General features: G+C 34.0%; 2 protein-coding genes across 3 annotated transcripts in view; both read left to right on the forward strand.

Annotated features, from left to right (window-relative positions):
- The window catches only part of LOC125874250 (uncharacterized), a 178,501-nt gene extending 170,743 nt beyond the window's left edge, over positions 1-7,758 (forward strand). For both annotated transcript variants that reach the window (XM_049555100.1, XM_049555108.1), the window contains one exon: positions 7,398-7,758. In XM_049555100.1, the coding sequence (XP_049411057.1) occupies positions 7,398-7,682 (285 nt within the window). In that variant the 3' untranslated portion in view covers positions 7,683-7,758. The remainder of the gene's footprint in view (positions 1-7,397) is intronic.
- LOC125857456 (glycine-rich cell wall structural protein-like) overlaps positions 1-17,187 on the forward strand; it is a 344,088-nt gene that overhangs the window by 266,387 nt on the left and 60,514 nt on the right. The gene's annotated exons all lie outside the window — the stretch shown is intronic.

The following is a 17,187-nucleotide window of genomic DNA, read 5'->3' on the forward strand; positions in this document are numbered from 1 at the left end:
TTATTATTATTATTTTTTCTTCTACTTTTCCATGATATATACGACTATTATTATTTTTTAGACTAGATAAAATTTGAAAGATTAAAACAAAATACGTTAAATTCAAAAGCTTTCTTTATTAAACTTTAAACATAAAGTGAGCTTATAATTTGTTGTAATTTTCAATTTATTTTAAATATAACCCTACTGAAATAATAATATTTAAGTATTAAAATTGGGCGTAAAATTTTTATGTTTTGGTCAAAAATTAGGTGTTCACACCTACTATGTTTAGGATTTGATGTCTATAAATATTAGTTGTAATATTTCATTTTTGGGTTGTTAGACGATTTGAGACCTTTTGTTTTGGCTTTGAGAATTATCTTGCAAATATTTTTAGCATTTAATTATTAAAGTGTTGATTTATAAAATTTGTTTTTGTTCATCAATTAAAAATTTCAGACTTCATCAACCCTAATTGTAAGTTCATGATTTATTCTGTTAACTATATTATCAATTTTGATCACCCAAGCATGAGTAGTTAAATCCACAACTAGGGTTGTGGGAACCATGAGTAATTAACAAAGTAGACTTAATAATTCAGTAATTCTTGAAAAGTATTTATGCATGTATTGTTGATCTCTTCGTTTTGAATGTTTTTTAACGGTGAGCAACATTAAATCTCATTTTATTCCTACTTTACCGACTAAGGAAGTAATGAATGGGAAAAGAGATTAAACAACAGAGATTTAGCGTTGATAATCATCTATCTAATAGCCTAACCCAAATATGTGAGGGCTAATCTGGGGTCAAGGGTAAGGGTTAGTAAACCATACACCCGTAGACCGACCAAGTTGCGTGGTAAAATTCCCTACGAATGACCAATCACTTAGGAGATACCTAACTTACCGACTTTGTATGTCAAATACTAGGAAAGAGTTACTATTATAAAGGTTTACTGCGTTAAGAACTTGTGGGGAACACATATATCCTAGTTTTATCTCATATATTGATCTTACAAACTGTGAATCATGTTACTTGTTACGAAACATTAATCAATTATTTTTTTGTGTTACAAAACTCCCCCTTTTATGGAAATAACTAGCTAAAAGTTCAATTAACAGTAAATTGGCCTAAGTCTAGACCATATTTCTCGTGGGATCGACCCTAACCTTTGTTAGGTTCTTTATTTGACAACGACCACTTATACTTCTTTAGGGAGGTGTAATTTGGACGTATCAGTGGTGCTTGATGATATGTGGCATGAATGACATAATTGTGCATTGTTTGTCATCATCAAAAGGGGAGAAATTGTTGAAAAATAGGACACTATGTATGTAGTTTTGATGGTTGACAAAGTGAACCTGATTTATTACTTTTTGTCTTATGCATACTTATCAAGTGTATCAAAAACCAGGTCCCCCAAGATGCGAAACGAATAGTTTGTACAAATATGAAAGATTGCCGCAAAAGAAAATAAACAAATTGCATAAATAAAAGAGAGAGAAAAAAGAGAAATAAATAGCTCAAATAAAGGACCAAAAGAGGAAAGAAATAAAGAGCACAAGTCCAAAGAGAAGTCAAAATTTCCTTATAAGATGAAACTTCTTTTAAGGAAGGAAATCCGAAATCTCCTTATAGGAAGTCACAACAACACTGAAACCTGCTTCACGAGTTGTGTGCGAGTCTATACTATAGAATATTAAAGTTTGATTAGTTAAAGACTATAGTTATTTATTTTTGTTGAGTTCACTAGTTGAAGAAAATTGATGAGTTACTTTGTGTGATGTTTTGGCAGTTAAAGGCTAGGGTTATTAGTCTTTATTGAGTTGTAATAATTTCTAGATCGAAGGGAGTAGTTGTGTGGGTGAGGTTTGTAATAAGAAACGAGTTTACTTCTTGGAGAGTAGTTAGAATAGTTAGAGTAATTGGTTAGTTGAAGTACTAGAGTTAGTCCATTAGCTTAGATAGTTGAGTTGTAATCTAAAATGTTGCTCTTGAGAAGTTAGTGGAGGTTTGTGGTTGATATCCTACGCAGTGTAGGTCGTAATTTTTACTCCCTTGAGTAAATAATTTTTCACGATAAATTTGTGTCTTGTTAATTTTATTTCTCTACTGCTTAATGCGTCTATAGGAACATGTTTTGAATACGTGTAGTGGGTAAAGTAATTCTTTAACGGAATTTATATAAAGTACTGGTTATAAATATTCATCTTTATTATTGACACTAGATATAATATAACGAAAATTAATTGATTGACTCTATACCCTTTATTTGTTGTAGTGAAGGTTCAACAAAAGATTAAACAAGTTAATCTCAAAGCTACTCACTGCCTAAGAGAGGCAAATAAAGTAGTGGATCATTTGGCAAAGCTAGAAATGAATAATCAGAATAGCCCTTTTTTATTTTCTACATCTTTTGAAGCACACATAATGGGAAAATAAGGGATGTCAATTCACCACAAGGCACCATACCACAACAATTGAAATAAGTGTTAAAAGGAAAATTATGTCCATCTTTTTATTAATATTTTGATGTATCTTAGTTCCTTTGTAAATTTGTGTAAAAGCAGGGTCTCCTTTATTTAAGTTGGATATGACAAAATTTAAATAAGATGAGTCGTTGTCCTATGTTAGTTGTTAGGTTTGCATATATCCTGCGCACCTAACCCTCTGTATAAGATGAGTCTATACTCTAGCAATGGGGAGGCAAAGTCATAGTCCTCTTGTGTGTATTTTTTTTTTTTTTTTGGAATGAAAATATTCAACGTAGGAGTCAATGACAAAGCCTTGTGACGAACATGCTAGTACAAAGTGTGGGATTGACTTTAATTACAAAAGGAACTTATAAATTTTCCTATGTCAAGACAATTGAATCCCTTTTTTTTAGGGGTGTACAAAATTGAACCGAAAACCGAATCAAACCACAAATTGAGTCAAATAAAAAAATACCCGATTAGTGGTTTGGTTTGACTTGGTTTGGTATTAGAAAAAAATCGACTATATTTGGGTTGGTTTGGTTTCAAATAAAAAAAACCAACCCGAGACCAAATCAACCCGACATTATATATATAATTTTAAAGTTTTATTTTATACGTAAAAATATTTACTTTAATATAATTTTTAAATATTTCTTATACTTTTTCATAGTTTTTATCTTTTAATATATTATTTCATGTTTGAAAGTTAGAATTTTTAATGGTCCAATAAAGATTATAATTTATAGATGTTGGTAATTATAATAAAACTTAAATCAAAATCAAATTAATACTAATGCAAAAAGAAAATCAATTCAACACTAAGAATGACAATAATATTGAATATTTGTTCTTTAGTTTTACATAGGTTTAGACAATTAAAATACATAATCTAATTTTAATTTCCTTTAATATGTAGTCATGTAACTAATACTTATTAAACTTATTTTAGCATGATTTAGTACTTTTAAATTATGATCATTGTTATTATTACTTATTAATTTGCAATATTTATTTTACGCGACTTCATTATAATTTTTTTGTTGGATATTTTAGTGTCATTAATCATATCATATTTTGTGTTATTTTCTTAAGAAACACCTTAGATAGTTATAGTTTGGTAGGACTAAAGAAATATTTGAAATACAAGTAAATTATATGTAATTTGTATGAATACTTTACCAGAAAAACACGAAAAAATCCGAAAAAACCCGAGGTTGAAAAACCCAAGTTTTATTGGTTTGGTTTGGTTTGGTTTATAAATTCAAAAATCCGACACAAATGATTTGATTTGATATTTGAAAACCCCAAACCAACCCGGCCATGTATACCCCTACCTTTTACCTGTAGAATTTTATGATATTACATTCTAAAGGTTTATACTTTATAGTTTGAAATGTTCGTGTACTTTTCCCTTTTTCTGGAAACATTACTAATTTATAATAATAGATAGATGGTAATCTTTGGGTGAAATATTTACAAGATATTTTTGAATTTAAATAATAATAATAATATAACATTTTTTTTTTTCAAATTCAACTATAGGTTGATAATATGTTACCCTACTACTGATAAATATACAACTCAGATTAACATACAAGTGATCTAGCCATATAGTGTTCAATAAAATAGGAAGTAGAGAATACTATGATTGCAAAATAAATAGCAATTGAAACCGAATTTCATTCGAATCATTTTTATTTAGAATATACACTAAATAAGCAAATCTCTTAAAAGAGAAACACCAATTGATTACACAGTTCAATTGAGACAAGATGCAATATCATGCAATTATTGTAAAGTCAAACGTGTTTTAGTAGTGAAGGAGGAGGAGATGATGTGTAATGATAACCATGCGATTTCAATGATAGTGGAGGTGGGTTGTAGTACTAGGGTTGCCGACCAAAGGGAAATGGGCATGGAGGTACTCGTAGAAATGGTGGAATAATTATTTTAAATGGAGGAGGCGGGGACTTAACTGGAGGTGGTGGAGGAGTACAATTAGGTGGCGGAGGTGGAGTTCGCAACCAGGGAAATAGTATTGGAAAACAGAAAAAAGATGGTGGGGGAGGAGATTTATTATTGCAAGGCGGAAGTGGAGATTTCGATGAAGGTGGTGGTGGGGATGGAGAAGGTGGTGGAGGTGGAGATGGTGATGGAGGAGGTGGAGACTTAATGGGAGGTGGTGGAGATAGCGATGGAGGAGGCGGGGACTTAATTGGAGGTGGTGGAGATGGAGAAGGTGGTGAAGGTGGAGATGGCGATGGGGGAGGCGGGGACTTAACTGGAGGTGGTGGAGATGGAGAACGTGGTGCAGGTGGCGATGGAGGAGGAGAGGAGTTTATTAGAGGTGGTGGAGGAGTACAATTAAGTGGCGGAGGTGGAGTTCGCAACCAGGTAAATAGTATTGGAAAACGGAAAAAAGATGGTAGGGGAGGAGATTTATTATTGTAAGGTGGAAGTGGAGATTTCGATGAGGGTGGTGGTGGGGATGGAGAAGGTGGTGGAGGTGGAGATGGTGATAGAGGAGATGGAGACTTAATGGGAGGTGGTGGAGATGGCGATGGAGGAGGCGGGGACTTAACTGGAGGTAGTGGAGATGGAGAACGTGGTGGAGGTGGCGATGGAGGATGGGGGGAGTTTATTAATGGTGGTGGAGGAGTACAATTAGGTGGCGGAGGTGGAGGAGTACAATTAGGTGGCGGAGGTGGAGTTCGCAACCAGGGAAATAGTATTGGAAAACGGAAAAAAGATGGTGGGGGAGGAGATTTATTATTGCAAGGCGGAAATGGATATTTCGATGAAAGTGGTGGTGGGGATGGAGAAGGTGGTGGAGGTGGAGATGGTGATAAAGGAGACGGAGACTTAATGGGAGGTGGTGGAGATGGCGATGGAGGAGGCAGGGACTTAACTAGAGTTGGTGGAGATGGAGAAGGTGGTGGAGGTGGAGATGGCGATGGGGGAGGCAGGGACTTAACTGGAGGTGGTGGAGATGGAGAACGTGGTGGAGGTGGCGATGGAGAAAGGGGGGAGTTTATTAATGGTGATGGAGGAGTACAATTAGGTGGCGGAGGTGGAGTTCGCAACCAGGGAAATAGCATTGGAAAACGGAAAAAAGATGGTGGGGAGGAGATTTATTATTGCAAGGCGGAAGTGGAGATTTCGATGAAGGTGGTGGTGGGGATGGAGAAGGTGGTGGAGGTGGAGATGGAGACTTAATGGAAGGTGATGGAGATGGCGATGGAGGAGGGGGGGACTTAACTGAAGGTGGTGGAGATGGAGAAGGTGGTGGAGGTGGTGATGGCGATGGGAGAGGCGGGGACTTAACTGGAGGTGGTGGAGATGGAGAATGTGGTGGAAGTGGAGATGGCGATGGAGGAGGCGGAGACTTAATTGGAGGTGGTGGAGATGGAAAAGGTGGTGGAGGTGGAGATGGCAATGGAGAAGGCGGGGACTTAATGGGATGTGGTGGAGATAGCGATGGAGGAGGCGGAGACCTAACCGGAGGTGGTGGAGATGGCGATGGAGGAGGCGGGGACCTAACTGGAGGTGGTGGAGATGAAGAAGGTGGTGGAGGTGGAGGTGGCGATAGAGGAGGCGGGGACCTAACTAAAGGTGGTGGAGATGGAGAAGGTGGTGGAGGTGGAGATGACGATAGAGGAGGCGGGGACCTAACTGGAGGTGGTGGAGATGGACAAGGTGGTGGAGGTGGAGAAGGTGATGGAGTAGGCGGGGACCTAACTGGAGGTGGTGGAAATGGAGAAGGTGGTGGAGGTGGAGATGGCAATGGAGGAAGAGGAGACTTCACTGGAGGTGGTGGTAATGGAGAAGGTGGTGGAGATGAAGATGGTCCAGTGGTAGGTGCAATCAATGGTGGTGATGGCAACGGAGATAGAGATGGAGATGGTCCATCGGTAGGTGCAATCAATGGTGGTGATGGCAACGGAGATGGAGATGGTCCATCAGTAGGTTCAATCAATGGTGGTAATGGCAATGGAGATGGAGATGGTCCATCGATAGGTGGAATCAATGGTGGTGATGGCAACAGAGATGGAGATGGAGATGGTCCATCGATAGGTGAAATCAATGGTGGTGATGGCAACGGAGATGGAGATGGTCCATCGGTAGGCGAAATCAATGGTGGTGATGGCAATAGATATGGAGATGGAGATGGACCATCGATAGGTTCAATCACTGGTGGTGATGGCAACAGAGATGGAGTTGGAGATGGTCCATCGATAGGTGCAATCAATGATGGTGATGGAAACAGAGATGGAGATGGAGATGGTCCATCGGTAGGTGCAATCAATGTTGGTAATGGAACCAGAGATGGAGATGGAGATGGTCCATCGGTAGGTGCAATCAATGGTGGTGATGGAAACAGAGATGGAGATGGAGATGGTCCATCGGTAGGTGCAATCAATGTTAGTGATGGAACCAGAGATGGAGATGGTCCATCGGTAGGTGCAATCAATGGTGGTGATAGCAACATAGATGGAGATGGAGATGGTTCATCAACAGGTGTAGTCAATGGGGGCGATGGAAATGGAGATGGAGATGGAGATGGAAGTGGTGGTGGAGGAGGAGGAGAATGGATTGGTGTGGGTGGTGGATTATAGTAATAAGGTGGCAGTGGAGATGGAGAAGGTGGTAGTGGAGGATTATGGTAATACGGTGGCGGTGGAGATGGAGAAGGCGGTGGTGGAGGATTATGGTAATAAGGTGGCGGTGGAGATGGAGAAGGCGGTGGTGGAGATTCGTAATGATATGTTGGAGGAGGAGAAAGGATTGGTGGTGGTGGTGGTGGATGATGGTAATAATTTGGCGGGGGAGGTGGAGAAGGCGGTGGTGGAGATTTGTAATAATGTGGAGGAGGTGGTGATGGTGAAGGAGGTGGAGGTGATTTATAATAGTGATGACGTCGCGAAGGCGGTGGTGGAGGTGATTTATAATAGTGATGATGTCGCGAAGGCGGTGGTGGAGGTGATTTATAATAGTGATGACATCGTGGAGGAGGTGGTGGAGGCGATTTATAATTGTTACGACGTCGTGGAGGAGGTGGTGGAGGTGATTTATAGTAGTGACGACGTCGTGGAAGAGGCGGCGGGGGCGATTTATAATAGCAACGACGTCGTGGAGGAGGTGGTGGAGGCGATCGTGGCCTATAATGGTATGACAAAGATGATGAATCATCAATGTGGGGCTTATAATCAGCTGCTACACTAATGACTATCAAGCAAAAGGCAAAAGCATAAACAAGAAGGGGCCATTGCCTCAACTTTGATGGTATTCCCATATTGGAACTAAATTAGTTTGTTGTTCTTGCAACATTGGTAGAAGAATTAGCTCTTTATATAGCAAGAGACCCAAACAATTGATAAAGACAAGTTTAATTTTTTTGTAAAGAAAAAAAAACTGGCTCAAAACATTTAGAAAAACAAGTACAAACTGGCCAAATAATCTTTGAAAAAAACAAACTAAGCATATAGAATCTCATCTTAATTATTATGAAATAGATTCCTACTAAACTATGGGTTTAGTTCATGGTATACTAGTGGTGGCAGGGGGACCGGGTCGGCCCGCGACCGGTCTGAGAACCGGCTCGCCGGACCCGGTCCCGTTTGAATCTCGCGGGATGGGCACTTCGGGATTAGGGGACCGGTACCAGTCCGGTTCACCCATTGGTCCCGGTCGATCCGGCCCGGATGAACCGGCCGGTTCGCGGGATCCCCTAACAATTTTTTTTTTTTTTAAATTCTATCCGTTGGGCAACGACTAGTAGGCCCCCCCAACGGATATTTTGACATTTTTTCCCCCAACCAACACCCCCTACCACCCCTACTTTTAATAATTTACTTTAAACCCTCAAGTTATTATAAATACACTTTAACCCACTTTTAATATTATAAATACCCCTCTATCCCTTATTATTTCTTACAAAATCATATTTTCTCTCATCTATTTTTTATATTCTTTCAAGTCTCAACTCTCAATCTTAAGTCTCAAATCTCACTATTTTATTTCATTTAAGTCTCATATTATATCATAATACATATATTTCAATTCTAAATTTTCATATTATATATCATAATATATATAATTCTCATATTTGCTATCAAATATTGGAGTTCCAAATTACAAGTTACAAGTTACAACAAACTACAAGCTTCAAGAATCGGTTATAACGTCTGCTATTAACGCAGATGTTTGGTACATTCGTTTCATAATATTTATATTTTATTTTTCGTCATTAATTTTTGTGTTATTATTATTTTTATATTATACTTTACATATAATTAAATATGAGTTCTAACAAAAAAGATACCGGTAAAGGAAAAGAGAAGGAACCAAGTGCCATTAGTAGATTATTTAATTTTACTAAAAAAAGTAGTAAGGAAAAAAATAAGAGTAAATGTGGTGGTACTTCTAGAGTTAGATTTAATACAAATGATTCTACTTATGTTGATAATACTTCTTATGATATTGATTCAAATGCTCAACTCGATCATGAACTTTTACAACAAATTTATGGTGATAATCCTTATCTTGATGAAAATTCAGGTGAAGAAGTAGAAGTTGGTTCGGGAGAAGATGAATTAGAAGATACACCTACTAGTCCGGTGACAAATGTTCCAAATGAAACTACAAATTCAACGGAGCAAAATTATGGACGCCCACCCCTTATACCTCCTACAAGGGAGAAGGTGAAGTATCAACGCCCTAAAACTTCTGTTGTGTGGCAATTTATGACTTTAGATAAGGAAAATTCTATTGCTATTTGTAATAAATGTAAGCAACCTTTTAAACATAAACAAGGTGGAGGTCAAGGTGGGACGGGGGGCTTAAATAGACATTTGTTATCTTGTGTGCCGATTCAATATAAAGAAGCTAAATCATTAGCCAATAGAAAAAAAGGAATTCCAGTTAATGATTTTGATATTAATGTTAATGAATCGGTAGGGGCTTCTAACATGGTTCAAGGAACATTAGATCCTTCTAACCCCGGTGGTCCACTAACACAACGTAAATATAATAAGGAAAGAGATCGTGAAAATTTAGCTAAAATGGTTTCTGTTTGTGGTTTACCTTATAGTTTTCCTTCACATCCCGGTTTTATTGAATATATTCAACAAACTTATAATCCTAATTATAGAGGTTTTTCAAGAAATACTGTTAAATCTGATGTTTTTGTATATCAAGGTAAACATTGTCAATATCTTCGTTGTGTGTTTAGCATATTAGATTGTAGAGTGTCTATAACTTCGGACATGGGTCGTAGTGTTAATGGACGTGATTATTTAACTGTTACAGCACATTGGATTGATCATAACTGGAATTTACAAAAAAGAATCTTAAGTTATAAAGAATGTGTAGAGAAAAAAACTGGTGCATATTTAGCTTCAAATATTTTGAGTGTTATAGATTATTACATGCTTATAGATAAAGTATTGTCTGTCGCATTAGATAATGCATCTAATAATGTAAACGCTGCTAGTATGTTAAAAACTAGATTATGTCCAATTGATGATAATTCTTTTCATGTTAGATGTGTTGCACATGTATTAAATTTAGTTGTACAAGATGGTATTTCATTATTTGAATGTGGTTGTATGAAAATTGAATATGCTGTTGCCTGGATTTTTTATGCTAATAGACCTGCTAGAATTAGGGAATTTAATGAGCGTTGTGTACTATGTGATTTGCCACCAAGAAAAATTCCAAGACATATTAAAACAAGGTGGAATTCTTTTTACGAAATGCTTTCAGTTGCTTACGAATATAGAGGACCCATACAAATGGTGTTTAATGCTCATAATGCTGACCCATTAGACAGAATTTGTGAAGAAGATTGGGAAGAAAGTAATGAACTATTAGAATTTTTAAGACTTTTTTATGATGCAACAACCATGTTTTCTGGAATTTATTATCCTACTATTTCATCAGTATTAATAAATATTTGTGCTATTTCAATTCAATTTTCTAAATACAAAAAAATTGAAAAATTTAGAGTTGCAATTGAAGGTATGATTGAAAAATTTTAAAAATATTTTTTTCCTATTCCTCAAATTTTTTTAACTGCTACTTTACTTCATCCTGACTATAAATTACAAGGTGTGCAGGGACTTGTTGACACTTTTTATGATACCTTAGAAATTTCACCGGAAATAAATCCAACTAGTCAAATGTGTAAGTGTAGCATAAAAGTAGAAGCAAAAATTTTGTATGAAAAATATAGAACTACAGGAAATACTCAAGAAGTTGGTCAAACTTCTAATCCTCAGAGTAAAGCTCGAATTTCAAGTTATATGCGAGATTTTCTTGGTCTTAATTCTACTAACCGTGATGATTTTGAAGAATATCTTAATCAATCTTTAGAAACAGTGGAAGACGAAGATGGCAATGAAGATTTATTAGCATGGTGGAGGAGGCGGAGCGTTGCATTTCCAATTTTAAGCAAAATGGTTCGTGATGTTCTAGCTATTCAAGCTTCATCAGTTGCATCAGAGGCTGCTTTTAGTGCGGCAAGGTTTCAACTTGGCGATCATAGACATTCATTGGCGGAAGACAGTTTGGAAATATCAGTTTTATTTAGAGATTGGGTCAACGCCGAAAGGAGAAATGATAATTTGCCAAAGTTAAGTTCCAAACAAGAAGCTTGGATTAATGCGGTACTTGGATCTAGTGATGATGAATTAGAGTCACAAGAGTTTCTAGCAAGTTTGCCAACACCGGAGGATGTTACCGTCGATATGATGCGACAATTAGAATTGGATTTTAAAGGAAAATACAAATATTAGATTACATCCGAGAACTAATTGAAACAGAACCCTTCCTAGAAGGTGGCTGCGTAAATTAGTTACTCATCTAATATTTGTAACAAATATTAGTTTTACATATGAGAACTTATTGAAACAGAACCCTTCCTAGAAGGTGGCTGCGTAGATTATTTACTCCACTAATATTTGTAAATTGTAACTTCTAAGTTCTAAGTTGCAATTAGATTTTATTGAATAAATTTGAAGGCTTTATTAAGTCTTGTTTATATAACTATTGTCTTGCATTTTAATTTTAATATATTCATACATATTTACATATATACTAATTTGTTTGAAAATAGTTAAACACTTTACGGGGAAAAAAACGTGACTATATCTCCAAATCTGCCCTTATTCAATCAGTGGAGGTGTTATTTAAGTGAAATGTTAGTGGATAGATAAATGATTATTTTAACAAATATTCTAGAAGGCAATAAGGAATAATAAAAAGAGAACTAGCTATTACAAAATTTTATAATTAGGAACAAATGTTAAAAAATGGAACTTTAATACATCAACTAACACCTAGATTATTAAAAAAAAAAAAAGGAAAATTCAAACTATTGCACATAACGTCCTTCTTTTTTGGGGTCTTTTCTTCATTTAAAAATCAAAATTTCAAGTTTAAATTACTTTAAAATATTTAAAAGACAAATTTAAACTTCTCAAATCTGTAATTTGAAAATTGAAAATTGAAAATTGAAGTTTGAAACTTGAAACTTGAATTTGAAATTTGAAATTTGAAATTTGAAATTTGAAGTTTGAAATTTGAAGTTTGAAATTGAAATTTGAATTTTGAATTTTGAAATTTGAAAACTTAAGCATTATTTATTAACTAAAAGTGTTATTGAAAAAAAATCAAATAAACTAAAAATGTCATTCAATAACATATAATTTCAAAACAAATAAATAAGTATATAAAAAATAAAAAATCCCCCGTCCCGTCCCCCCAAAACCCGTCCCATCCCGTATATATAGTGGGACGGGATGGGACTTATTTTTGTCCCCCCAATCCCGGTCCCGGCCAAATCCCCCCAGAACCGTCCCCCGTCCCGTCCCGTCTCCCTTCGTCCCGTCCCCCAGTCCCCGTCCTCGTCCCCTTGCCAGCCTTATTATGGTAGACCATGAATTAGTCAAGATCAAGATCATGTATCATTGTTTTGTATTTGCATTTTACATATGAATTTGTTTTTTTTCAAAATTTAAGTTATAGCTCCAAATTCTTGAAAATCTTTTGACTTTAGGTTATCTTTGGTAAATTGGATTTCTTCGTCATACATGAGAATTTTTTCGTCAAGAGAAAAAGTAGAGGAAACCCACCAAACAAATGATTGCAACTAACTCGTTGCTATTTTTATTTTATGTAGTGTATGCCATCTTGAATTTGTTTTTTTCCGTCTGATGTTTGATATGTGTTCAAAACTCGAATTCGAGATCTTTAATTAAGGGAGGAGCAGCCCTATCCATTGCACCCCATTTTGAATCGGTTCTTGTCTATACACTATTATTCTAAAATCTATCCAAAACACGATGTTTGTTTAAACTTTATTTTTCAATTCGAAAATGACATTAGAAATAAGGAAAAACTACCTAATTACACAAATATTGTAACCATGCATAAGTATGAATCCACTGTATAATTTGAAAAAATTACATATTGTCTCTCACTAATTTTATAATTGGGTACTAGATTGAACACCATTTTTTCATATTTTAAGTCAAATACATGTATCAAAGACACTAGATGCATTTTGAAATACAAATACACAGGGAGAGAGCTGAGTGAGAGAATCAACATATATCTTTTGATACTAGATACATTCTGAAATACAAATATATAGGGATAAAGGTGAGCGAGAGAGTAAGTGTGTATCCTAGATACATGTGAATCACGATTAGATATGGTGTATTTAGAACAAATTATATTTAATTTGACCTGCATGCATCCGAAATACATGTATCTGAATTTATCATTTATATGTATCTGACAAAATAAATATGATGCAGAAGGTAATTTTGAAAACTAAAAAAGGCACATAATTAGGCCCTAATCTTGTGAATTTTGTATTGTTTTCTCTAGAAATATTTTTTACTTTTTAGGTGTTTCATTGATTCAGGGTGTGTACCGTTTAACAGAAAACATTTTCTATTCTTTTTTTTAATAATTTCATGTTCGGTTAATTTAAATTTTTGAAAAACTTATTCTCTAGGATATTAATTTTTAAAAAATAAGAAAAATAAATCATCTAATAAAAATAGGGAAAACAAGTTTTACCAGTGTTGTTCCACATTGCTTGTGCCCCTCCTCACTCTCTCAACACACCTTATTTTCATTCCAAATCCACTATTCCCTATCCCCCCCCCCCCACCCCACCCCCACCCCCTCTATTATTTATTTAGATTATACACAGATTCTTTAATGATAATTTGTTTTTAATTACTTACTGAATACAAGTAAATAAATAAAAAAAATTACTTATTATGGAATTTCAATTCCTACATAATTAGTTATGGAGGAATTTATGAATATGAGTATTGTTTATTTGAAAAAAACGATGCAATTGAATTTATTCTGAGGTTAAGAACATATGGATTGATTTCAATTATAAATTAGAGATTTATTAGATTAGAGATTCCGGTGTGAGTATTATGCTTTGTGGATCTGCCATAGAAGAGAAACTAATGAAAAAAAAAAACTTAGAATGTTAATATAATGCCTTGTATATCAAAAATCCAACTTTTATAAATGAATAACTTAATTATTTATAGGGGACAAATAAAATACTTCAACCAACGAAAATGTTTTGTGTTGTCTTTTTAGCACACATAAGTGTACGTGATCGCAAGTATTAAGTGAATACTAGTACAATTTGATTTATCGATTTCATAACAACTTAATTACTGAAAAGCTATCAATTTCCTTATTTTACTTGTTAGAATTAGTGTTGTTCGTTTTAGAGAGTTTATTTTGATGATTTATTCTATTTATGAATTAGACAAAAAAAATAATAGTAAAGAAGATTGAATAGCAAAAGTTGTTCACAGAGAGTTTAAGACATGCAGTTGCGCTTGCCGTTTGTGTAATTCTATCCCATCTAATTATAGTTGTTAAGCATATGTAAGATATCTAATGATTGTTAAATCACAGAGTTGATAATATGTTCATGGTCTCTCTAGCCTCTAACATTTTGTCCAAATCGACCTGATCACACCTACATCATTGAGCATGGATGTATCCAACTCCCCTTAACCCATGTTCTATTCCTAACTTTCTTCTCTTGAGTTTCGCTAGCAATTATCCATTTATTTTATGGATCATGAAGCTACAAAATAATTGAGTATAAGATTAAAAGAAACGACATATTTAATAATAAAAAAAAATTCATAAAACAATATTTATTTCGAAACGAAGAAAATATCAACTTTTCTAAATTATTTAACTTATAAGTAGTGATGATAACTTTATACAAAAACTGTTCCTCCTTAATAACGCTGATTTCATAGCGTTAGTTTTAAAAAATTGCCAACTTATAATGGCATTTAGATTTTGTAGAAGCACTAATAATAACGCATCTATGCGTATTTTTTTAAAAAATATAGCATGTTTGATTAAAATTTATTTATTTAAAAAAGGAAAAATTGTATATAATAGCAAACTATTAATTCAAATTAAATGCTATAAACATAGTTTGATTTAATTGTACCCTATAGCAAATTATTGTTATTTTTGCCTCTCTCCTTGGTGGAATCTCGCTCGCCACTCTTGTTTTGGTGGCAGTCTCGTTCGCCTCTCTCGCTTTTATACAAACACAAATGTATAAAATGTGTTTGTGTTTGTATAAAGCGAGAGAAAATTGTATATATACATATATTTTCATTCCCCTCTCCCAAATTTCTCGCTCACCACTCTCACTCACCTCTCTCACTTTATACAAACACAAATGTATACATTGCGTTTGTGTTTGTAATAAAGCGAGAGAAAATTGTATATACAAATACAAATGCATATATTTTCGTCCTTTACACTTATGATTATACAAATACAATCTTCCCCTGCCCAGTTTTCTTTTGTCTTTCTCTCTTTCTCGCTTTACACAAACACAGATTATACAATTGATCTTTTGTATATGTATACCGAAACAGATTATACAACTGCTTTCTTTTGTATATGTATAGCGAATTATACAACTGCTTTCTTTGTATATGCATAGTGAATTATACAACTGCTGTCTTTGTATATGTATAGCGAAATATACATATTTATGTTTTCTATGGAGTGCAATTATGCAAACTATAGCTATAGCATACAAATATAATTTTTATGTTTACTATATGTGAAAGTTATTCTTTAAAAAAATGCTTAACTCATAAAGGATTTTTCAAAAATATGTACTTTTGGTGATAAGGAACTAAGCAATTTAAAAGGCACTGATTAAATAATAATTAGTGTTTGGTCAAATTTATAAAAATATTTTTAATAGTTTTTAAAAGTGCTTTTTAAAATGATCTTTCAGGGAACAAACTATTTTAAAACTTTTAAAAAACTTCTGCTACTTTTAAAAATTACTTATTTTCCTTTAAAAGCTTGATTAACTATTTTTATTTTTTTAAAATAAATATTTTTTGACTTTTTAAAACCTTGATGAACAAGCTAGCACTAAGTTCATGTAAAATTAATTAAATGTCCTTACTTTATAATGATGGCTTAATACATCTAGTGTCAACTATTGGATATCCAATAAGGGATACTATACTTTTTGCCAATAAAATGGTAATTGAAGTCGTAACTCTGTTAATGGACATAAAAATATGTAAATATTGTAACTAGGAGGGGCAAACATGTAAATTGAGACTGATATGAAAAGACCAAATCAGATTAAATTAAAATGAATAAAATATTTAATTTGGTCTTATTTAACAATAAAAAATTGATTAATTGATTAGTATTCATGTTATTTACAATTTCAGAAATAATTAGGTAAAAACACAAAATAAGTTTAAATCAATGTTGTAAAAGGCAGGGGCGTGAGATGGGGCGTTTTACTTAGCATAGGGCGAGGCGTAAGCCCCATGGATCTTTAATTTTTTTAATTTACAATATATAGTATAATAATATAATAACACAAAATATAAAAATCCATCAATAGTTTAAAATAATTACAAACATGATCAAGGAAACTCATAGAAAATAAAACTTCTAACATTATTATACAAGTATAAATAATCTAATATCTTAACTTTCTAATAATAAAAGAATCATTATATCTAAATATATATATTATCATACTATACAACTTACCCCCTAAAAGAAAATAATTAAAAAAAAAGCCTTATTATTATTACAATAAAAACATCACTCCACCATGAATAAAAATAAAATTACATTTAAATAGCTAAATAAAATATGAAAATTTTGAGACATATGACAAAGAATAAAGATCAATGATAAGTGAAAAAGTAAAATTTCGGTATGTATTTTTAAAAGAAATGCCCTCACAGTGTTACCAAATAGTAACTATGTGATACTACAACTTGTTATTTGAGTTACTCTCAAGATTCTTATTTCTATAGATTAAAAACTATTAAGTATCATTCATTTATTCAAGAATTATGAGAGTCGACAATGTTAACTAAAGAATTTAATTAACACATAATTTGTGTAAGATCTATTAGGTAAGCCCCGAACGTTGGGCGTGTTTAGGGCGTACAATCGGACGCCTAAGACGTAAGTCTTACAAAACTAAGTCTCATACTTGAGTCTGAAAGCGTTTTGCTAAAGTCCCGCCTCAAAGTGAGTCTCGAGACGAGTCTCAACAAAGTCTTTCAAAACACTGGTTTAAACTCTCCAAATTTAGAAAGCAAGGAATTATAAATAACAAGCAAAAGACAAATGAGTGTTGACAATATGGATATTT

The sequence above is a fragment of the Solanum stenotomum genome, chromosome 1 (genome assembly GCF_019186545.1).
Source record: "Solanum stenotomum isolate F172 chromosome 1, ASM1918654v1, whole genome shotgun sequence".
Classification (NCBI taxonomy): domain Eukaryota; kingdom Viridiplantae; phylum Streptophyta; class Magnoliopsida; order Solanales; family Solanaceae; genus Solanum; species Solanum stenotomum.